Source organism: Protopterus annectens, chromosome 5.part0 (genome assembly GCF_019279795.1).
Source record: "Protopterus annectens isolate FY-2018-M chromosome 5.part0, PAN1.0, whole genome shotgun sequence".
Lineage (NCBI taxonomy): Eukaryota > Metazoa > Chordata > Ceratodontiformes > Protopteridae > Protopterus > Protopterus annectens.
The window spans coordinates 17,158,080-17,182,336 of NC_056735.1; the positions used below are offsets into that span (position 1 = coordinate 17,158,080).

General features: G+C 39.9%; 1 protein-coding gene across 3 annotated transcripts in view; it reads right to left on the reverse strand.

The window, feature by feature from the left end:
- Positions 1 to 24,257, reverse strand: part of SLC9A7 (solute carrier family 9 member A7) — a 3,436,621-nt gene that overhangs the window by 2,323,471 nt on the left and 1,088,893 nt on the right. For all 3 annotated transcript variants that reach the window (XM_044072073.1, XM_044072072.1, XM_044072071.1), the window contains exon 8: positions 4,706 to 4,811. In XM_044072073.1, coding sequence (XP_043928008.1) covers positions 4,706 to 4,811 — 106 coding nt within the window. The remainder of the gene's footprint in view (positions 1 to 4,705; positions 4,812 to 24,257) is intronic.

The following is a 24,257-nucleotide window of genomic DNA, read 5'->3' on the forward strand; positions in this document are numbered from 1 at the left end:
ATGGCCTGTGGCTTACCAAGTTTGCATATGACTGCAAATTGAGTGCAATCATCGAGTCGCCCAACAATGTAGACATACTAAAAAAGGGCTTAAACAGACAAATGATTGGTGCTAAAGCCACGGATATAAACTAAATGCAAAAAAATATGTCATTATCCCTTTTGGCAAAGGGGAAGTCCCTCCAATTTATATTAACAGTAACCCCCCTTAGCTCAAACCCTGTGGTGAGAAATTTGGGAACACAGGTGGATACAAATCTTAACTTCAATCACCATGTGGCCACAATGGTAAGGAAGGCCTTGAAGGCCTTCTGTGTTGCACATCTCATAAGTAAGGGCATTGCATCCATAGCTAAGGATGTTATAACTCTCCTGTACGTATCCCTCATCTGAGCACTAATAGAGTATAATGCTCCCTTCTGTATGTAGTTTACCAGACACCTGCAGCAGGTGGAAAGACCACAAAAGTTTCTCACCAGAAAATTCAGGGTCTTCAACACATGACCTACATGGACAGACTAAAGGCCCTGTCACTGTACTCTGCATCTTATAGGCTGCTGTGAGGCAACTTGTACCTGGCCTACAGGGCAGTCTTGGACCCTGCCCTAATGGAAATACTGCACATCTGCAAGTCAGATGGAACAAGATTCACCCACTCTAGGGATCTTAACCTAGACTGCGACACTAACAGGACATGCTGGAGAGAGATACGTCTCCCAGAGATTGCCATTCCTATGGAACAAACTCCCATTTCACGTAAAACAGAGCTCCTCAATGACCCTATTTAAGAGTAACTTAGACAACTGGATGGGAGAATATAAATTTACCCCAGGGGTGTCAACTCTGTCCCTCTTGGATAAGGGCAGTCGGTGCTGATCTTAGACGCGAGCTGCAAATATAGACCATACAACTTGGTCAATAAGGGAACAAGGGTATAACATGGCTAGGCTTATAAAGGCCCTAGCGCCAATAGCCTAGTAACCTCCTATGAACCTATAAGAAATGCATGTGCATCCATGGGCATAACTAAAATTACTCGAGCCACGTAAATGAGAAATGATCTTAACAATATATTTATATCTGTTTAATGAAGTAATTGAGTTACCCCAAATGGGTCCTTTTCATCCACAGCCCAAAAGTCAAAACAGAAACAAGATGAAGAAGGGATTTTTATATGTAAAGAGGTCAACAGAAAACAGTTTCAAAGTGGGCAAGGAGATATGAAAGTATACATACATCAAAAATATTAAAACCTTGCAGAGTAGTCACTAAAGCATGAACAGAATATGTCTACTTACAAAGTAAGTAAATTATCAGACCAATAAAAACACTGAAGACATGCAAAAAGTAAAATACAATAATTATGAACAGAATTTGATTGCTAGAGTTGAAATTGAGTTAAGCAAGTGATGCAATGAGTGTGTGTGAGAGGGAAATATCTTCAGGGGACATCCATCATAATCTGCATGTTCACAGAGGCAGTCAGAACATTTTTCCTGACAACTAACTGTGAAATCGGCTACACTGTTAAGCTAAATACAGATTTAGACAGAAAAAAGCCAGAGAGCTCAATGAAATGCAAAATTATAAGAAAAAAATGTATTTTTTTTCAGCATTACTGCAAATGCTGAAGCATGTAATATGATGCAAGGAAACTAAGTCTGGCATACTAATAAACTATGCTGACTTGCTTGAAATGCATGTTAACAGTTGCAAAGCAAAACAAAGTCAGAATCTCTATAGACCCAAACAACTAACAAATTGATTCTGAAGAAACATTATCCATTACAAACAGCAGACGTGATTGCTAGCATGCCTAAGGCAAAATTCTTTTCAAACACTTAATAGTAATCAGGGATTCTGGCAAAATGAGCTTAAATGTGGCTTGCTCAAAGGTTTGTAACTTTAACATACTCTAAGACAGACAAAGATTATGGAGACTCTCATACAGCATTTCACTGGCACCACCATTATGTACGTCCATTTACCCTAGTCCTAATCCAACCTTAACCATTACACTAATGGTAACCTAACCCCAGCCCTAACACTAAGTACCACAGACTCACTCCTGAACTAACACCTAATCCTAAACCCAGTGCCAACCATAACTAAGATATACACATATACACACACACACACCCCTACACCCCTACTAGGAGTACTGAAATTTGGTACTTCCCCACGTGTCTCGACATTTCAACCTACTCACAGTTTTTTTTTTTTAACTGTAATGTTGAAGACCCAGTTCTGAAGTCGACTAGTTGGGTTTCGACTTACAGACGGGAACATGATTATTTTCAAATATCCCTGGCATGAGTTTACTGTCGTCCATTCAGCTGTCAAATACATTTTTAAAGTAGATAGAGTGTTAATTTGATGTGCTCAATGAGTTTATTCCAAAGGCAGAAAGTGTACTGGATTATGAATCTGTTATACCAGCAGGCAGCGTTAATCTTCTGGTGGAAGTTGAGATCTTTAGCATGACCGCTAGATCATTAGGTACACATAAGGTGGAGGAGGTCAAAAAGGATATAAATTTCAGTCCTACAAAGACTAAACAAAAATCACTACCTCAACAGTCTATACATGGCAAGGTAGAAAGATACAGCTTTTAGTACTTTGAGGTACCACAGATTATGCAGTTCATAAATCTTCTTTGTCAAAAACCTTTAGGGTTCTTTCAATTTGATCAAGGTGCTTTGTGAGGAACATTTCAAAAGGGGCACTGAACTGAAGATTAGATATAAGGGAAGACTATGGAAGGGCACTGTATTGAAGAAAAGGTCTAATAAGGGAAGAGTAGAAAGGCACCAAGACTGCATGGGACCTAAAAGAGATATTCCTACAGATCAGCTGTGTCTCCCTGTAGGCCTATGGGGCCTTAGGGACCAGGATTGCAGGTGATTTGTAATAGTGGCATGTCTGGGAGTAGACTTGGTGACTGAGGTTTACTATATGGTGGCTTGGGAGGCTTAGGCATAGTTTTTTTTTTTCTTTTGTTTTTTTTTTTTTTTTTTAACATCCTCAGCAAATGCTGGTAGGGTGTTTAATTACTGTTGGTTGATAAAGGGTACTTGCCAAGATAAACTCAGTATTTGCATCTCTTGCATACCAAACAGGAGTGGTTCAGAAACAGAATTGTCAGAAAATATTGGAAAAATTAAAACACTCCCTCAAAACTCCTACAGCTAGCCAAGTGACAGGGAAAGAGGTATGAGCAAGCTGTGAATCCACAATAATAACAGTACTATTTGAACTGGAGATTTTATTGGGAAGAATCAAGTAAGAGTTGTTAATAATGAGGAAACAGTAATAGCACACCTATCAGCTTGCTATGTGGATACTACTAGTGCTGGTCTCACTGCAGCTGTGTGTAGTAAGGAATCAGTGTCATCATACCTCTCAATCTCTTAGCGCAAGAAATCTGGGCAAAGCCTGACAAAATGGGGGGACAAAGGTCCTAAAATAGGGACACATTTTAAATATTGCCCTTATAAACATAACAAGTTGCTAGAATAACAGGATTTGTGTTAACATGCATTTTCTGAGGTATATTAAGTCTGAAACTCAAATGCATGTCATTATTTAGTGACTTTAATCTTTAAATCACCCCTGTGATTTGTCACCAAAATGCAATTTTTATGAGGAATAGGCTAAAACTATGAGGCAAAAAACTGGATATTCTGCGAAAGTCTGTACAGCTGAGAGGTCATTCTGCTCCTCCTTTCATCAGGAGCAAAACAGCAGCACTAATTCCAAGTTGGTTCCTGTAAAGATTTCAGGGTATGTAATACATAGAAGTCTCACTCCAGATGTTGCAGGGGTCTGCAGGCCAGCTGCAGTCTTTTCTTGGTACTTGTTTCAGGTAGCACACTGACCAGCTCAGCACACTAGAGCACTGAGCTGCACAAAGGTCTGAAATTTAAACTGAAGAGGTCCCCACTAAAACAGTAAGCAGACCACCTGGGGAAGTCACACAATGACTAATCTGAGATGGCTAAGTAATTGATGCCCCTCTGCTCCTTACACACAGGCAGACCACCTGGGGAAGTCACACAATGACTAATCTGAGATGGCTAAGTAATTTATGCCCCTCTGCTCCTTACACACAGGCAAACAAGGAAAAGCAGAGGAATTAAGTCTGTTCTATTTCTGTGCATTAAGTCCAACATTTAGGATGAAGCCTCCTCTTTGCCATAACCAATCATATCTGAGGAGCCAGAAAAGGAAACCAATCTTGCCTGAAAAAATATTTTCATGATATTATCAGACATGTCAACATCCATGATCAGTAATGCAAGTAAGGTCTACCAGATATGATTGAGTGTGTGTACGTGTGTGTGTGCACATGCATATATCCAAACTGGAGCTATCACTGGTTCGTGGTTTGATTTTTTTTTACTGAAAGACAGGTAAGGGAAAATGTATTGTTGAACCCTAATCTTAGTGGGTTCAGGTACCACGTGTAGCATCTGCTGTAAAAAAGAAATAAAAATATAAAAAACTTGCAAGATGAGCTAGTATCCCAAAACAAAGCGAATATTCTTGACATGCATTATGACTTCCACATATCTAAAAACTGGTCAGTGTACAATGTTAAATTTACCCCTGACGTAATCTGTACAAATTAAGAAAAGCAAGTTCTGATGCATTACATACTTGAAATCTAAGATATACAAGAAAAGGGTGTTTTAATCACCACTTACCTGTGAATTCACAAGCTTCTGCCAGAAGAAATGTACTCCATGACATCAGAAAGAAGAGTGCAGTCTCAAGAAGGGGGAAGCAATGCAGTTTTGTAAATTTAGTTACGTATAGTTAACTGTTAAGGAATGACAACACATAATGTACTTATTTATTGCTGATAATTACACAGTATACACATACAACACAAGACTTAATGGTCATCTACAGATTAGTGTTTACGGGGGAAAAAAAAAACAATGTAAAAATACTAAGCATGTCAAAGGCAGATTTAACCATATGGACAGCCTCTCAGATTAAGTCACTTTTTAAAACAGAATAACAAATTAAAGCAATTCTACAGAAAACCAAACTACCAATATGGAAGAGGAAATGGCCAAGCACAAACATAATTCGTTACAGAGAATGAAAACAAAAATACTCTACAAGTAAAGCACATACCAAAAGCTAATGCGTACATACCCTGCTTCTCCTCCACATAACTGCCTTCATAGTGACCTTAAGAACAGACCTGCTGTCATTCACTCAGTCCCCCCTACAAAAAATAGGCATAATTTTCACTTGTGTCTTTGACTCTGCATAACTTGGGGTGGGATCCTAGTCACTCAAGAACACATGTGATCCATCCTTATTCATTTCCTTGTTAGAGCTACTCCACCTGATTATACCTCACTATGGATTTCTGGCGTGGGTTTGAATGACAGGGTTCTGAAAGACACGTTTAAATGCAAACAGTAACAGTCAGAAATCATTCAGTTTGAAAGTCACTTTACCTATACATAACTCTTACAAAGTGCACAACAGACTTGACCCTCTCCCTATCTATAACGTTAAGGCTGGGATTAACTAATTTTTAAGGGGTCACAGTACAGCATAGCTTATCATACAATGGTCAGGTACTGAACAGTGCTGACCACTGGCCAACTGAAGGACAACATAAATGAGATGCATACTGCTACCGACAGAGAGGCAATGCTAAGCTTCCCAATGGCTAAAGCAATGCTACAGCACAGCATGTGACCAATGTGAAACATACCACAATGAAGGTAAGCCAGCATGGCCAAGTCAGTGCGTCTTCACGAGTGTAATCTACTGTATGCTGCTCTTATCTGGCACAAGTAGGGCAGCATAATGACCACCATACCAACCACTGTGGGTGCCCAAAGCAAAGAACAAATCCTGTTCATCAGGGAGGAAATGGGGTAGGTAGGAAAACATGAAAGAGGAGAACAAACAGCACAGAGAATCACACAAGGGCAACCATACTGTATGGAAAGTGTGTGTGGGAGGAGGAAAGGGTAAAAGTCCCATTATTTTCATGTATATATCAAATGGGGTAGTTGAGGAAGGCTGTGGATAGAAGAGAGGAAGAACATCAGGTAGCAGGGGAATACATAAAGACAGACATAAAACACAGACATTCAGGCAGTAAACACAGGAGGTTGAGAGGATGGGTACAGATACACAGAGAGGGAACAAATGTTGATGGGGAGGGTTGAAAAGGAACAAGGAATACTGAATGATACATAAGGGAGGGAAAATACCAGGACAGGGTAAGGTCCTGGCATGGCTGGATGCTAGACTAGCTCAAAGGGAAACAAACCTGGGTATCACTCACCTGGGTGACTGATATTATGGGCTGCTTGCTCCTTCAATTGCCAGATGGGCAGTGGTCTGATGATCACTGGACTCCACAAGCTGTGCTTGAAGGCACTGCAAATTACTGAGGTCAGCATCCAGTTGCCACTGCACCTCAGTTGGCACTAGCATCCACAACTGATGTAGATCACCTTCAGAAGAGGAGCCTTTACTACCCATCTTGGGAAGCAGCCATGAAGAGCATCAGTGAACCCTTCAATCCACCACCATCAAGATAACCATCATCATTCTACTAAGAGAGAGCCCAACATTACACTGGCTACCCAGTGCCACAGGCTTTGGTTGGTGCAGACCCCAAGGAGTGTGACTTTAAATAGACCTGGAGAAGGATGACACAAAAGAAAAAAATGATGAAACACAAACTAGCGACACAACTGCAGCTGCACAGTCGACTGAGACATCGTACACATCACTGCTGGAAGATTCACTAACAGTTTGCTACCCATTTTACCACATATGGGTTAATTTTTTAAAGCAAACCATGTCATGCTTACACTCCTCTGCCACAAAAGAAAGCATGTACACCCATGTACATATGCAAAGCAGGTAATATACCAGAATACAGCAGTACTTGAAAAAACGTTTATAGTACATTTCTGGCGCTCTCATTCTAACTCTGCCTCCCACTGTTGAAGCAGATCAAGGTGGTGTTGCATCATTTCACAGTAATAATGCTGTCACTTCTCCCCAAAACACAATGCCAGTGTCACAGTTCACTATCCTGGTAAGCTCATGCCAGACATACACTTTCCAGCAAGAGCACATCACATAGCCTTAGTTGGCACTCCTGAAATTACCTGTGCAAGATATAATCTTACTCTCCCTGGAACACCATGCTGGAGCTCTGTATTTCACAGTGACTGAAGTAACCAGGGGCACTCATATACTTGTGGTTTAGGAATAAAACAGTATCCCCATGTGTGTGGATACACATTTATAGCTCACAAGTTGTGCAACACAATGTTGCACTATGGTGCTATAGATGCATATTTACCATACTCAGAAGTATCATCATGATGATGACTCAGAAGTATACTGGTCACATATGCCTCAAAGTCACAGCGGCACGCATGACTACCACCGCTATTTCAGGTCGTGCAACTTGCTGTGGCAGTGATTCAGAGAGAGTACCACTAAGTAGCTTCAGTGACATAAATGTTGCACAAACTCTCTCTTTTTCCCACAATATAAAGCAGTGACACAATTCTGAACTACACTCAATACTGTATGAATGTGGAATAATTTATTACTGTAGGTGAGCTGCTCAACTGACTCTTTTCAGCTGCGACACAGGCACTGTAACTAGAACAGAAAATTATTGTTACAAATTCTGCAGATCTGCATCTTTACAGTCAGAGAAGGATTTACAGAGTTTAGAAAGTACCACCCTGGCAAGAACAACAAACCCTGTGGTAATATCAGTCACAGCGAGTCAGATGTTGTGATGTACATGTAACTGAGAGCCCAGGACACTAACATGGCACTGCACTGTCTGTCTGTGGTTTTCAGAGACAAACATATAAAGTGGAAACCTTAAAAGTACAACAAAATACCCTCGGACAGCAATAAATCCAGTGGATTTCAATAGAATAAATGACCAAAAAACAAAGAAACACTGGAACCACTGCAGATCTGGAGAAAATTTTAATGAAAAACACTAAAAGACACTAGTAAACATTTTCACTAAACAGCTTCATCAGGCTGATATCAAACATAAAAAAGCTGTGCTTTATGGTAAAATTAAGTCACATGACCACATAATGAAATTATACCTGCTGATGTAACACTAAGTACTGGTTTTAAAGTGATACCACAGTTCAAAATCCTGGTTTAACATGAGCTCTTTATTTCAAAATCAATCTAAGCTCTTAATTTTCAGTTAAAAGTTTCATGCTCCCTCCACATAGAGGTTCATAAAAATTATATGCTTAAAAACATGTGTAACATCTGTTTTAGCTACAGTATATGCCTATATAATGCATTCATTAAAATCTTTCTGTTAATATCTGATATATGATTACTAACACCCTCTTTTGAATTTCCTACTGGTCGTCCCTACATAGTATGCTTCACAAGAATTGCATTTAGCCATATAAATAATACTTTGTGTATTACAATTTCCATATGCTTGGGGAATAAACTCTCTACCATTAAATGGATGTATGAAAGATTTTTTCAGTACAAATATAAAAACATTGTATACAGTTATTGCATTTCAAAGCGCCCCTACTGTTACTATGAAAATATAACATTTTTTTTTTTGCTGTTCCTTCTAACATAGTCTGTGTTTTAAGAAAAAGATGTTGGTAAGTCAGCTCCAAGGGCTAGGCACATGCAGGTACAAAAGTTCAGGTAACTGTAGGTTATAGTCCAATCCAATGTACTTAATACCAGAAGTTATAAAAACACTGTGTTTTAAATTAGGGGCTCTCTTATAACCTAATCTAGGCTGTTCATTAATAAAATCTATCTAATTTAGGAATATCACTTAGTAGATCAGTATTTCCTTATAATGTTCTTCACTGCGCAAGTGTTCTTATTATATGTCAGCATTAAGTGTGAACTGTCATCTCAAGAAATTTACTTTTTGGATATAAAACTGAAGGATGATCAATGCTATTTGAGACCTTGTTATACAAAAAGCCTATCAAGTGAAATTCGTACCTTCATAGGACAAGTATGCACCCTCCCTTTGTTTTTGAAAATGTAGTCAAGAATCAGATGCTTTGCACAGCTAAACTTAACACATCTGATATTAATATGTATACATGATTAGATATGACTGCTCATGATTTCATGCTATAGGATATAACATTACAGAGGTGCAAAATGCACATTTTATAAAGGAACCATGTAGCACACCAGCTAGACCCATTTTTAAATCTAATAACACTGACGGGAAAATACAGCAAACATACCATTGATATTTACAAAGATGTATGCTAACATATAATAAGAACACGTTCATTTTGTGGTCTAAAAGTGTGGAAGGCATTGTAGTCTTGCAAGGCTGGGGTACTCTCTGCGACCCTAAACCTAGTTTCTGTGACTGCACAGATGTTAACATGCCCCAGGGAGAGGAATACTTCCAGAGAGTGCAGTTTCTCACTTAAACTTATCAGCATAACCCTTAATTTGTGAGTGATATTTTTACGCTGGAAATTTTGTTCTTGAGACCTTGCCTAAAAAAGACTCTATGGGAAGGCAAGTGCTTAGTCAATAACCAAAAGTCGAGAGGTGACAGGCGAAGATCATCTCTGGAAAAGCAGGAACTGGATGTCCTTAGAATGACACCAGAAACAAAGACAATTGTTGAAGTCAATCATTTTTTGTTTATATTGTGGTATCATCCTAGGAGAGGGTAGAATGCTGCTCAAGGTTAGGGACATACCTGCCTGGGATACATATTTAGACAGCTCAATCATGTTTCTCTTCATATAGTCCAGTGAGGTACGTCTCCAGTCATTCACAACAACATAAGCTATGACAGAGTCATAACGGTACTTGTTTTTGACAGACTTGAGTGCATGTGTGATCTGACGGATCCTGGACCTGACAGACAGCTGACCACAACCTTCTCCTTGTCAAGCCTGGTGAGAGGGACATCTGTGTGTCTCAAAATGGAGTCACCTATGACTAAAAAATTTGGTTTAGATGTGCTTTTGCTTCATGGAGTTATTTGGTAAGACACTGATAGATTCATAGGTTCATAGGTAGGTACTAGGCTATCGGCCCTAGGGCCCATACAAGCCTAGCCAAAAAATGTACCCTGGCTTTCACCACCCAAGAAAATTATTTTCCTGTGCCCCTGTCGAACAGAGCCACAGAAGTGATCCCCGGGGTGAATTTCCCATTTCCCATCCAATCAAGATTTTTCTTGAAGAGTGCTAATGAGGAGCTCTGTTTGACATAGATAGGTAGTCTGTTCCAGAGTATGGGAAGTCTATGGGACAGGAATCTATCCCTCCAGCATGTTCTGTTTATTGTGGTGACAAGGTTAAGGTCCCTAGAGCATGTAGCTCGGAGGGATTGGGATTTCTTTAAGTGGAGCATATCCAACAGCTCTGGGTTTGACATAGCTTTGTATGTTAGGCAGAGATCGCCCCTGAGTAGGCGATATGTGATGGAGTAAAGCTGTAGCTTTTTGAGACGGTCTGCATAGGGCATCTGTTTGAGGCCAGTAATCCTCTTTGTGAGGTATTTCTGTTGCTTGTGTTTTAGTGTGGGTGCAGCATGTTTGTGTTTGGAAGGTCTCTGACATTTAGGTAGGTTTCTGGTGATTACCTCTGCATACAATGGTTTGTGTGTTGAGTGCATGGTTTGTGTAAGAGATGTAGTATGTGGGCTGACAACCTGTTCAGAGTTACTGTTCTGTGCACGAGAGAAATAGGATTCCAGATTTAGTGTATATACATCTCTCACAAATTGCACTTGGGTGATTTAGGAGTAGAGGGTTGTCAGTGTACATGTCTCAGGATACCCATGTCAATAAGGCTGGTAAAAAAAAAATGGAAGGAAACTGATCATCCATAATGCTAGGGTAAATCCTGTTTTCACATTGGGGAGAGAAAATGGATGTGTGTGGTATAACTGGGTGCTCTAAACAGGGTCTGTACTAATGGGGAGCTCTATAAAGCGTTTATACTAACAGTGGGAGACTATGGAGACTGTTTCCAGTAGAGGATTTCAAATTGGAGAGATATGCTTATATGCAAGTACGGTGAACCACGTTTGCCCATCAGCTTTGTATTGCCAGACTGTTTTACAAGTAATCCAAGCCAGACACAAGGAAGCTCTGAAAAAAATAGCACAATCTTACAAAAATGTAATTCTTTTATACCAGCAGGACGAAAGACTTTTCTAAAATTAAACCCTTAGGCCAGTCAGATAAAAACACAAAAAGTTATCGACCAGTAGTTCCCACCTTGGATGGGTTGAATTTTAGCTCCCTGCTCCCACCAGAGTGCAAAATAACCCTCCCAATGTAAAACCAGCTGGCTTTTGAGCTCAAGTGCAGTAATAAATGCTTTAGAAGAGAAGTAACAATTCCTGCAATATCAGGAATCCTTGGAAAATAAGTTCGCTAACCTTTTATTCACGATACACAAAAACTTTGCAAAACAAGTGCAGGCTGAAAACAGTGATACATTCAAGCAAGCAAATAAATGCAGCACAGAGTTGTTAAATATCACTGAAACAGTTAGTGCAAATGTAAAATAATATACTTGTATCAGCTTTGTATTTCCAGATGGTTTTAGGAGCAATCCAAGCCAGGCACAAGGAAACTCTGAATAAATGAACAAGAACAAATTAGCACGTACATAGCTGAAATGCTAGACATCCAACTGTTGAGCAATCTAAGGGTAAACGTATTAACATGCTAACCACAAAATTCAAGTCAAAAGGTGGAGATGGGATCTTCAATGAGGAGCTGTGTAATCAGCCTGTGAATGACAGCAGTTCTATCCTCCTCCAAGTCAAAGTATGCCTTGCATCTTAACTGCATAAAAACTACGACTAGGATCAAATGGAGGTTTCAGGCAGATAAGGCAATCTTGCTATTCACAAAACAAGAAAGGGAGTACTTTTCAGTTCAAATAGAGACCTTTCTTTCCCTTAGCAGTACATATAAGCAAACTGAAAGGTTTTTCTGGCAGCTTCTAGAACTTCCAAAAGGAATAATTCAAATTCTGAGCATCAGCTCACTGAAGACACCACCAAGCCGAAGGCATCATTCCGAATATGAATTTCCTTTCTTCAGTAGTGGCACGACTCAAAGCTAATTATTTAAAGCTAGGGGATAGAGGGGCACAATACATTGTGTAGTGGCTATGAGAGGCTTTGTTTCACATAGAAAGTACAGTTTGGTAATGGAGATCTTGCAGCGCTTTGAGTGCTTGGTCACCCTTTTCAGCCTCTCTGTGTAAAACATAATTTGGCATAATTAAAAATGTAAAAGTTGATACAATGATGCAAGCCTGACACTAATAAAACAGAATGTTACAAATACCACAGGAGTTGAACACTTGGTAAAAAATAACTTTGGAAGTAGAGACTGAGAGTCAGACTGACTCGTAGATTAATAGATACTCCAAGGCCAAAGTCTCATAACAATTCTCCCCTTGCCAGTATACCATCTCCTCAGGCAGCACCTCCTTTCTCCAGGATGGCCATATTGGTCAAATCTGGAGTAAAGTTGTGAATACCTCTCCAGTCACCTAATTTATGTTTAAAGGAAGATAGCAAGTCACACTGCTTATCATCCAGAAGTTGTTTACTAAAGAGATTTAGGAAATACTGACTTATAATCCTGTCCCTCCATTATGTTTTACTTGGACTTGTAGTGACACAAGGTCCAATGCTATCATGTTTCTAATGGCGTGGCAAGTGGGGCTGAGATCTGCACTCAAACTTCTATAAGACACTGAACAAAGAGATGTAGGTTCCCGCCTCTCTTAGTAGCGTGAGCTTTAGGCTTGCACTTTTTTTTTTTTTTGGTTAACACCTTTTCAGGTCTTTATAATTGTTTGATATGATTACTAAGATACACCACAAAGGGGAAATTGTACTCATTAACTAGTCAAATCAATGCTGAATATAAGGTGATTACTTCTTTAGACCATAATGATATTCCTTTGGCAATTAGCTGCGCTGCACTTAAAAAGAAAGATTTCCTGACAACCATAGTCACATGAAGGTCAAAAAAGATGTAGTTACCAGCCTAAGTTCCAAGGTTCCCAACTACATTTTCATTTTGTGGTGGTGTGTTTTCTATACAATATGACAAGGGGAGGAGTTACCTACCAAAAGTGATAAGAGTATACTTTTTAGCATTTAGTATGAGCCCATTACTACTATAAAAGTTTCCTATGAAGAGTTCATTCTGGAAGGGCTGGGTGTCAGAGGATGACTTAACAATAATCCCCACACTACAGTCATCTGCAAATGTTGTTAACCAGAGGTCTTGGTTCTTTTGCCTGGAGATCTGAAAAGTAAAAACCAACAAGGAGAGGTCCTAGGCAATGAGCCCTGAGGGATTCTGATGATCATGTCCATACCATCTGATGAGGCACCTGCAACTCGCACCATGGGGGTTCCCCCTTTCAGCCAGTTTGCTATCCATTTTACCACATATGGGTTAATTTTTTAAAGCATGTAGCTTCTGTATGCCGCAAACATGGGGAATGGTGTTGAAGGTCTTGGTCACAGTCTACAGCCTCCTTAACATTTTCAAAGAAGTTTACTAGAATCAATAGACAGGCTTTTATCCTTCAAAAAACTAAAGTTGGGGGGGGGGGGGTCAAGTCTAATACGTTTCTTGACACTGTAGTTTATGCAGTCAGTTATAATATATTCTGTGGCTTTGCAAGTGAGGTTCCCAAGGCTTAGCGTCAGCCCTCCTTTTTTCACCACTTTCTACATGGGGTTGTGGTGTTGCATCAACTGAAGCCATCTTTCTCAATTCAGTGTTATTCTCCTACCTTCTTTGATGGTCATGCCTAATTGTTGCAAGTATTCTCCAATGCAATCCATTCATCTTTTTGTTGGACATCCTCATTTCCTACTATGTTCTTCCTGTCTCACCCATTAAATTGTTTTCTGCTTTCTAGCACATGTAGCCAAACCAACATAATCTGTTCTCTTTGACCTCTTCTGCTGTTGGAGCTACTCTGGTTTCTGCTCTGAAGTGCTCATTTCTTTGTCTGTCCCACAGTGCGCATCCCACCACACATCCCAAGTACTTCATATCCATCACCTCTAGATTCCTCAACTGCCCTGTGTTCACTGCCCAGTTTTCTGTACCATACAGCAGTACTGGGAGCACCAATGTTTTGCACACCTTACTTTTCAGCTTCTTTGGCATTCTTCTATTACACAGTATCCCGCTGACCTCCTTATTCAGACTTCCTGCAACCTCAACCACCCCTTTCAGATGCATGAAGCTATTAACCAGTTCCACTATTTCCCTTCTATCTCAATTTTCAGCTTATTCTAATTCCATTCATTTCCTGCCATGCCAACCATCTTGTCTATACTCAATTTCATTCCATGTGTCTTCAGTTTTGCACTTCACTCTCCTGTCATTTACTGAAGCTCTTGTTTAGGGTCTGCTTCCAGTTCCACATCGCTTGGAAACATGCAATTTGTTGATCTGTGACCTATAACTTGTTTGCTAATGTAGTCCACCACCAGTATGAACAGCAGTGGGCACAGAGCTGGAATCTAAATGCACAAGCACTCCCACTATAAATACCTCTGAAAGTCTGAACACTGTTTGTATTTCTGTCACTCGGCTCTAGTGCACAGGCTGCACTAATTCTGTCAAACAAATCACAAGACTGACCAAATCATCTTTCTTGGGACCCTGTCATATGCGTTCTCAAAGTTTTGGAATGCCTTGACAACCTTTTTCCTCCTCTCTAGCATCTTCTCAACATTCTATCTCACTGTAAGCATCGGGGTCAGTTGTGCCGCATCCTGAACTGAACTAAATGCAAATTACTCATCTCCCAAATTAATTTCTATTGCCTTGCATATTCATTTATGAAACACCGTCTCCAGCATTTTCATGTAGTACGATAGGAATCTGATACTTCTATACTATTAGAGTTGTGAATGTCTCCCTTGTTCTTGTACACTGGTGCTAGAATGCTTATTATCCATTCTTGTTTGTAAGGCTCATAGGTGAAGGACATCACCACAAAAAGACACTCATCAGAGACAAAACTAGTAGCTAAACTTATGTGAAACAGTTTAAGTGTGTCTGCAAGAGTCTGCTTAACACTTTTATGCAAGCAGGTATGTTGTTAGGCCACAGGGAGGAAGTATTTTTGGTACTGGTTATCATATTCAGTAAACATTTTTTTTTTTTTAAAGAGATAATGGGAGAGTAAGGGATTCAAATATTTCAGTGCTTTGGACGGAAGTCTCAGGGAGAGAAACTAGCATTGTGTTTGCAAGTATACTTGCAATGTCTAGCGGGTCAGAATAAGAGGGGTCACTATTAATAAGTTCAGAATAATATAGGGTATTGTATCTTAGTTTTCCAACACAACTAAAAAAGGATTTATAATTATCTTTGACTTAAAAGACCAGACTAAGTTTGTGGGCTCTTTACATGTACCTAATACTGTTCAATGTTTTGAAATATTTTTGATATTATCCTTGAGATGAGGAGTTTTATATCTTCTCAATAATTAAATGAGTTCCTTCCTTTTGTGGAATACTTTATGTTGGTGGACTAACAGCGTGATTTGTTTTTGAATTTCTCATGACATCTGGTTCTGGTAGGGACTGTTAGCTCTATGCATTTTTTCCTACATGGAAGCAGTGTAGAAGTCTTTAGTGAAGCTCGCTGCTGTATTAAGATCAGGGGACGTGCAGTCATAACTGAACTTTTCTATTTCATCTTTGACAAGGTTAATGGTAACACATTTGTATTCCTTAAATTCGGTGGGATTTTGGAAGTTTAAGTGAGAAGGTCACACACACAAGTCTGTGGTCAGACTTCACCAGGGAATGAGATACTAGAGGAGTACTGCAAGAGGCAGCCATATTTGTAAGAATCAGATCAAGAATGCTGTTTCCCTTAGTAGGTTTCTTCACCATCTGCTCAACAGAAGTTTTGTTTATTAAGTCTAGGAAATTGCAGGCTTTTGCTAATACGGAAATCATTCAGAGAACTGAGAAATCATATCCATTCATCAGAAAACAAAGTGTTCTGTAACAAGTTATGAGTTAATAATTAATCGTATCTAGAGTGATCTGCAATTGAGTGAATTCAGTTTGTAGGTGTCTCTAGAACTTACTGGAAGTGATACTTTCCTTGACAAATATAGAGATTTCAACACCATTAGCACAGGGTCTGAAAGCATGAAAAGTGCAAAACCCTGGTATTGGGGGACTGCTCATCAGTAACTACACAGATATGAATGTTTTCCAAATGCAGGAGTGCCTCAAGATTAGGATATTTACTGCTTAGACAACTGGCACTGAGGATAGCCACCATAATGTGATCCAGTTTCAAAGTTGGCATGTTAGTTATGCTGGAATGTCCATCAAATGGACTCTGCTTAAAAAAAGGCACTAGGAGCAACAAAGGTTCTAACCTTTATGTTGTAGCCTTGGAACAAGAGCTGCAGTCTACTCCTCATGAAGGGAGCAGCTGGACTGCTGAGTATCTTGTATTATGCTAACACATACTGGATCTCCCTGGAAGGACACCATCTATTTAACCAATTATTGAAAACAAATTCTCTTTTCTTTTGTATCTAGGTGTCATTTGAGATGAAGGAAGGATTCCACTCAAGGCTAGTGTCTTACCTGCATTTGTAACATGCATAGGCAGTTCTGACCTGCCTCTCTATAGGTCCCCTCAGGGTTTTATGCTGCAAGTCATTCATTCCTACATGTACCACTACCGTACCTTAGTCACGTCTGTCAAGAGTTAGAGTCCTTGGGGCCCAAATAATGTCAGAGATCTCAGCATCTGAAAGAATTCACTGTAACCCTCTCCTTGTCCAGCCTTGTGAGCTATTTGTCAGTGGACCTGACAACGGAGCTGCTTACTGCTAAAACATTTCTATTTTGCCTGCGGGTCAAAGTGGTAGATTTGGAATGTTTTTGCTCAGCATGACTCATTATGGGTGGTATATGCATGAGATAGATGAGTGGCCTGATTTTTGCTGAGTCATACTCATTTTTGAAGGCGTTGGGACTGGGTGTTTTACAGCCTCAGAATAATGCATTTTGGTGTAATTAGTGGAGGACTGCAGTGCTACTGTATGAAGTTCTTAGGGAAAGTTTTAGGTGACAGGGAAGCCACCTGAATAGTTAGGTATTTACACCTCTTACATATGACGGTGGTGCTGCGGTAGCGTTTTCGCCTCACAGTTAGACGTTCCCCGTTCGATTCTCAGTTAGAGTGTCTTCTGTGTGGCGACATGCGTGAATGGGCATTCCTTCATTGAAGGTTGTGCGTTAGGCCCAGCAAGCCAGCACGTAAAAATCTACTGCCAATCATTAGCGGACCAGAGTTCCGCTGTGGTGACCCCTAACCGGGAAAAGCCGAAAGACACAAACAAACAAACATATGACGTTATTAGTTTACAGTACAAGGTCATTACCTGTGAGCATAAAGCAGTTTTGTACACTGCCTTGGGAGACCTAGTGCCTAAAGGCTGCCAAAAAAAGCAAAACTGGCAGGCTGACCTTCTAATTTGTCCAGTGCTTACATGTTTGGATTAATAAAGTAAATTCAGCAGGTTTATGTAATTATTGCAGAATACATAACATATACAGAAGGCTCACCAGTGACTGGTAGATCTTGTCCCAGATGTTGCAGATTTCAAAAATAAGATGGCAAAAGGGGTTCAAAGTTCAAGATATTATACTGTGAACTAAGCAAAAAGGAGATGTGAAAAACAGGGGATCTCAAATTTTAGCAGTCAAAAAGGAGGAAATTTATTTTGAACATCTAGTGCTCACTAATAGGAGTAGATGCGATGAGACAGGAAGAGCTTCCAAAGACAAATTTATAGTAAAGCAGGTAACTGAAGGGGAACATGGATTGGCTTGGTGGACACACAGCATTCTGGATCTATGGAATGCAGTGAGAGGGAGATAGTATTTAAATAGCTTATAGTATTTAAATAGCTTAAGGAGAATGGCCATATGCTTAAATACCTAAAACAGATACAAACTGTTAAAATGAACTTAGTAACACAGGAATAATAATTCTTCAGATACTTAACTTTGTTGTTGAATGGCCTGGAACTCTCTCAAACCAGTATCAGTTCAAAAAAACACAAGAACTCAGCAGTCACTCAGCTCTGTTGATGAATGACCTGAAACTGCCTTAAAGCAATCACAGCTCATGAACTAGCTTGGCTCTCACACTTAAACAGAACATTTCAGTGCAGTTTCTTACTGGAATTACTGACTTGATGCTCAAAGATCTTAGCTAAAACAGATAAAGACCATTAAATGCACTTAAAAAAAAAAACAGATTACAAATAAATTAACAATCGTCAGACACTTAAATTTGTTGTTGAATGGCCTGAAACTATTTCAAACAGATTATGTAAACGTTCTTGCACAGGAACACCGGGAGCTCAAAAATCCTCTCTGCTTTAGTGAATGGGCCTTCCAGGATAAGTATGCAACAATGTCACATTTAGCTGGTACAAAGGGAGTAGACTGACCTTTTACGTCAGAAAATTTGAGTACCAAGAAAAGGATGCGAGCCTGTTAAGTTATCCGAGATGAAAACCGCTCTCACTTACATGTTTCAAAAATGAATTAGGTAACCGTGGATAGATGAAAGGCATGCAAGAAATAATCAATGAAAACTGTTGTACAAGAACAGGATGCCAGCCTGAAAAACTCAGAAGTACTCAAGTGTCTAGAAATTATTAGGAAACATCAGAGAGGTAAGGAAGTATCTGAACATTGGTAGGTAGCCTCAGAGGTGTAATGAAGTATCTGAACATTGGTAGGTAGCCGCAGAGAGGTAAGGAAGTATCTGAACATTAGTAGATAGCCTCAGAGAGGTAATGAAGCATCTGAACATTGGTAGGTAGCCTCAGAGAGGTAAGGAAGTATCTGAACATTGGTAGGTAGCCTCAGAGAGGTACTGAAGTATATGAAGTATGGTAACATAGTTAAGTTCATATTTTGGTTACTATAGGAGTAGTACTTCCACTTCCTCAAATGAGACTTCCTAGTGGTAGGTTTTGAAGCCTTCTTTAAAATCTTTAACACTTCTGGAGAGAAAAAAAAAGTTATGTCTTACCATAACGTTCCATCTGTGTTGTACATCTTCATTCATTCATTACTGATAGGACTTTGGTTCCATCCTCAGAACCGACACGGCTGGTACCAAGATCACGCCAGCCAAAAACTCTCAGCTAAGTCCTACCCACAATGCCCCTCTCACAGTCTCTTCAGATCAAGTTTGCCAACCCTTATAGTATAAAGAGGTTAATAACAGAAGGAGGCTCTGTCTGAGCAGATACGTTAAATAATAAGGTAATCCAAAAGTCCTCCAGGTTCCGATGCCAATGATGCCAACTGTGAGCATGCAAAAGTGAGGACCTTCTCCATCACTCGGCAAGCAGGCCCACCGGAAGAGGGATGGGAGCTCGGAACCAAGAAAGGCAACCTCAGAACTAGGGTCACACCCCACCCCGATGAGCCCACATCCAGGCGAGGAGCTCCAAGAGGACCAATAGCCGCCAGAGCAGGGACCGTAGATGGCACCATAGAAAAAATATCAGTGCCAGACTAGGTGTCATGGTGCCAACAGCCCAATCACTGCCCCGAGTGTGCACCAGTTCCGAAAGAGCCATGGCACCAAGAGTTATCGGAGCCGACAGGGAAGCCGAGACAGAGTGCACTGGGATGGACATCGGTACCAAAATCTCCGAAACCTGGAAGGAGGTCGGAGGACGATAAACAGGTGAATATGCCGGGAAAGCTTCTGTTCCAAGGGGGAGGGAAGACCTAGTCAGCATCAGTAAGCCTCTAGCTGCCAAAAGCTAGTCCACAACCCTCAGTACATCTTGTTCCGAGAGACTCTTGGTGGATCTGATGGATGCTGCCAGTGGAGACTCTGGTCTTTCAATAAATGGGCTAAACTGCTGCCCCAAAAAAGGGCCATAAGATGGGGAGTACCTTGTTCTAGCAAGGTACTCAATCTTTGGAACCACAGGTGTCAACATAGTTGGAGTCGAGTAAGTGATAGGTACTGTGGCCGGGGATGGTACCGATGCTGGTACAAGAGTAGGAGCCTGTGTCATGATCAAGGTCGGCACAAAAGGAGAAGACAGAGATGCCAGTGCCAAAACTGTCTGGTCAATGGCGTGGAATAAGTCTGGTGTCGACTTGGTTCCGAAGAGGATAGAGATGTTGGCACCAAGTGACTCCGTTTTTATGTTTTTTAACATCCTTTTGACTAGGAGGTGGTGAGACCCAGAGAGAGCCTCCGAGAAGGGTGTTTTCAACATACCCTTCAAAATGAGTTTGTTCTTGCATTCAGCTAATTTACGGTTGCTGAAACAAGAGCAAATTTCGCAAGACACGTTAATATGGTCAACACCCAAACAATAAACACACCGGGCGTGACCATCTGAAGTGGGCATCTTATGCCCGCACTTATCACACTGTTTAAACCCTAGCATTGATCCCATTCATTCTTTTGGATAAAAACTCCTTAATTGCTGCCATACCGTAATCATTAGGGATTATGGTAGACAGATTGGTCACATCCAAAGTTATGAAGAAAAATCTTCTCTTTCAGACAGCCCTTTTACAAATCCAGAAAGTGATTGCAAAAAGTCCACTAAATCTTTCAGAACCGCTGGGGCCATAGCTAAAGCTCTTCTATGTTTACATTCAGCTCATACTGAAACATATTCAGTGACCCATCCCCGACCTGAAACTATTGGGTGTAAACGGGGGGGGGGGGGGGGTCAAACCTACTCTTGTGCATCTTGGGCAAACCTTTTATAATCGGATACACCAGATGGCCCACTATAACAAAATTATAGATCTTTTCAGTAACAATACGACTGACCAACATTTTAATCAGAGTTTCTTTCACATTTAAAGTAATCTTTCTAGCTGCTGGTGCATCTATCCTGCTGTATGTTCTCTCTTCTTGCAGCACTATCAACAGCTTGTTGACGTAAAACTGCTGCCCCATTACTATGATGGCTCCACCTTTATCTGCATGCATACTGTTTTTAGAAAACCAGAATTTGAGTGACTTGATTAATAATGATGAGATCATTGTAAGACCTGCAAAATATGTCACTGAATATGTTTCAGTATGGGTTGAATGTAAACTTAGAAGAGCTTTAGTTATGGTCCCAGTGGTTCTGAAAGATTCACCGGACTTTTTACGATCACTTTCTGGATTTGTAAAGGGGCTGTCTAAACTTCAAAGATTTGTTTTCATAACTTTGGATGTGAACAATCTTTTTACTGTAATCCCTAATGATTACGGTAGAGCAGCAATTAAGGAATTTTTATCTAAAAGGAATGAATGGGATCAATGCTTGATATTACAGATATGTTTGTTTCTACAATTGATTTTGGGAAAATAACAGCTTTATTTTTTATCGGACACACTACTGGCAATGGTGATGGGTTGCCATGTGAACGACATGTGGTAACACTTAGGATAATTTAGTGTTAGTGAACTGGGAGGAAGATGTGTTTTTCAGTGAAAGGAATGAATTGAAAACTTCTATGCCATTCTATAAAAGATTTGGCTTGACTATGTGTTTTTCTTATGGTTTGGTACTATGGAACAAATGGGAGTGTTTGTATGGTACTTGGAAGGAAGTACAGACTTCCTGAAATTTACTATGCATGTATCAGAGGAAGAGATGGATTTTGGATGTGAAACTATATGAGAGGGAAACGTGCAAGACTGAAACCAAGGTTTATAGGAAAAGGTGCTGTACAAATACTCTCTTGATGAAAGATAGCGTTTCCTAATATAGTTAAAGGGTAAACATTGAGAGCTTCAGGGCTATATGTACTAATGATCGTGTTTTTGAGCAAGAACAACTTTTTTCACATTCTGAAGCCTGTAGTTATAAAAAGACATGTTTACACCCAGTGTAGAGATTTAAGAGCTAATTATGGACGACCATGGTATGGTGATAAACAGCAGAATGAAGACGGAAGGAATGTGGCACAAACAACTGATACATTAACACACCCTAGAATTATCTTGAAATACGATGACGATATAAATCGGATCTGTAATGTGATTAAAATTAACTGCAAGATATTGTTGACAGATGACAATATACAGAGGATTGTGGGGGAGGTGCCCAGCTTCTCCTTTAAGGATAATCTGAAATTGAAGAGGCTGTTATGTAAGGATATTCATTCTCCTAAACCACAAACTTTTTTTTCTTGCAAGATTGACACCTAACAATGTAAACGTTATAAATCTTGTCATTCTATTAATGTGAAAAATTAATTTCAACATCCAGTGAATAGGAAGGTGCGTAAACCGAATCTGTATGTGAACTACCACTGCAAAAATTTAGTCTATATTGCTACATGCAAATTTTGCAGTTTTTTTTATGTGGGCAAGACGAATCACATGCTGAAGGATCGTACCCTTCAGCATCTAAGTGATACAGACTTGGAGTGAAATACAATGCACTTGCCCAGCATGTTAAAGCTAATCGTGGACATTTTTTTTAAGGTCTTACAACTTGTCTGAGTTTGAGGAGTGAAGATTTATTTAATTAAACTCAATTGAATGAGACTAAGTGGACAGCTGACTTTATCACAGATTCCTTTCTCAGGCTGAATGACGTGTTACCACTGAGGCCCGTGCTAAAGGGGCATAAAGCCCATTGTTGATTTTTATTGGTTGAGATTTGTTTTAAATTGTAAAGATCTATTAATGGCTATAGATCTGATGAAAAGCTCCAGCCTGAAAGTGCAAATCTTTTTTTACTCTTTTATATATTAAAGATTTTATTTTTCTTGCTGTGGTGGTCCGAGTTGGTTTTGTTCCATTTTTTTTTTTTTTTTTTTTTTTTTTTTTTACAAATTTGGACCTTCGACACTCCTAGTGCTGATTACTTTAATAAGAAGTAGTGAATATAGTAAGAGAGATAAAACAACTGGAAATGGGATCTTTAGAAAAGGGAAGAAGCAAATTACATAGAAAAAAAATGGAATTGTGGGAACAATACATACAAAATACTGTTCTGAAGGAGGAATGAAGTTTAAATGAAGGTAGGTTCTGAATGAGCTAAGTAATGTTTGACTGACAATGACTGGATAAGTTATAAGTGACACAATGTTTGCAACTAAAAATATGTCAATGTGATTTGTTTCCACTTATATAAATGTATGACTGCCTATGTTAGAAGTAATAATTTAATAAAGGTGTTTCTTGTTAAACAAAATCCCTAGAAAATTTGGAAGGTGTGGAAAACCAAGGAAAAGATAATCCTTACAGGGGGCTTTAAAGTCATAACAGCACTGAAAATCCCCTGAGAAAAATCCTGCCATTCTTTGTGGGGATCCTTAGCCATAGGGGCCATATGCCTAGTCTCCCTTTTTAAAGGAACATCAGCTTTAACAAATCTATGAGGTTCTGACCCCTAGTTAAATTCAATGAAGGTACAAGGCACCTCTTCCCTAATGTGTCTGGGGAATCCCCATAGACCTCCAATATAATCAGCTGTGACCCCCCTCCACATCTGTACCAGAAGTAGGCATAGCCTCAATGAACATGTGGGTAGACAGCTGCACATCAGCCTCCAACTGGGTCAAGGCAGAGGGAACTAATGCTGGCACCAGATGGTCCTTGGGCTCTTCATCCAACCTGACAGAGACATCTGGTGGAGGATGAACAACAGCAGGGTCAGTACATGCCTTTTGTGGCTTTCTGCTTAAGCAGTGGTTGAACATCAGGGTGGCAAAATTTGATTACAGTGACCTGAACCAAAAGCTTCAACTGCTGGTTCTTCAAATAAATGGAAAAAGACAACAGAACACTGCAGAGCGTTTCAGGGACAAATGCATGACAAATCTCACACTGTGTATGTTCGCAAACAAAATTGGCACTTCTTGTGTCTAACTTTATGGGGAATCTGCCTCCCACACTCACATTTTCCTTTCATGGATGACATGTAAACCAAAGAAAAAAGGAAAGAAAAGACCCCAACATGGCACTTATCTTTAGAAGGCCCAATAGTTGAACCAACTCAGTGAACTTCCTGCAGATGGAATTTAAAGGTAGCATTCAGATTGTCGGCAAGGAAGTTCAGAGTATTTGGAGCTCATGCATCAAATATCTACCTTAATTCTTGCACATAAGGACATGTGCCTGACATACAGCACCTGGAAAAAACA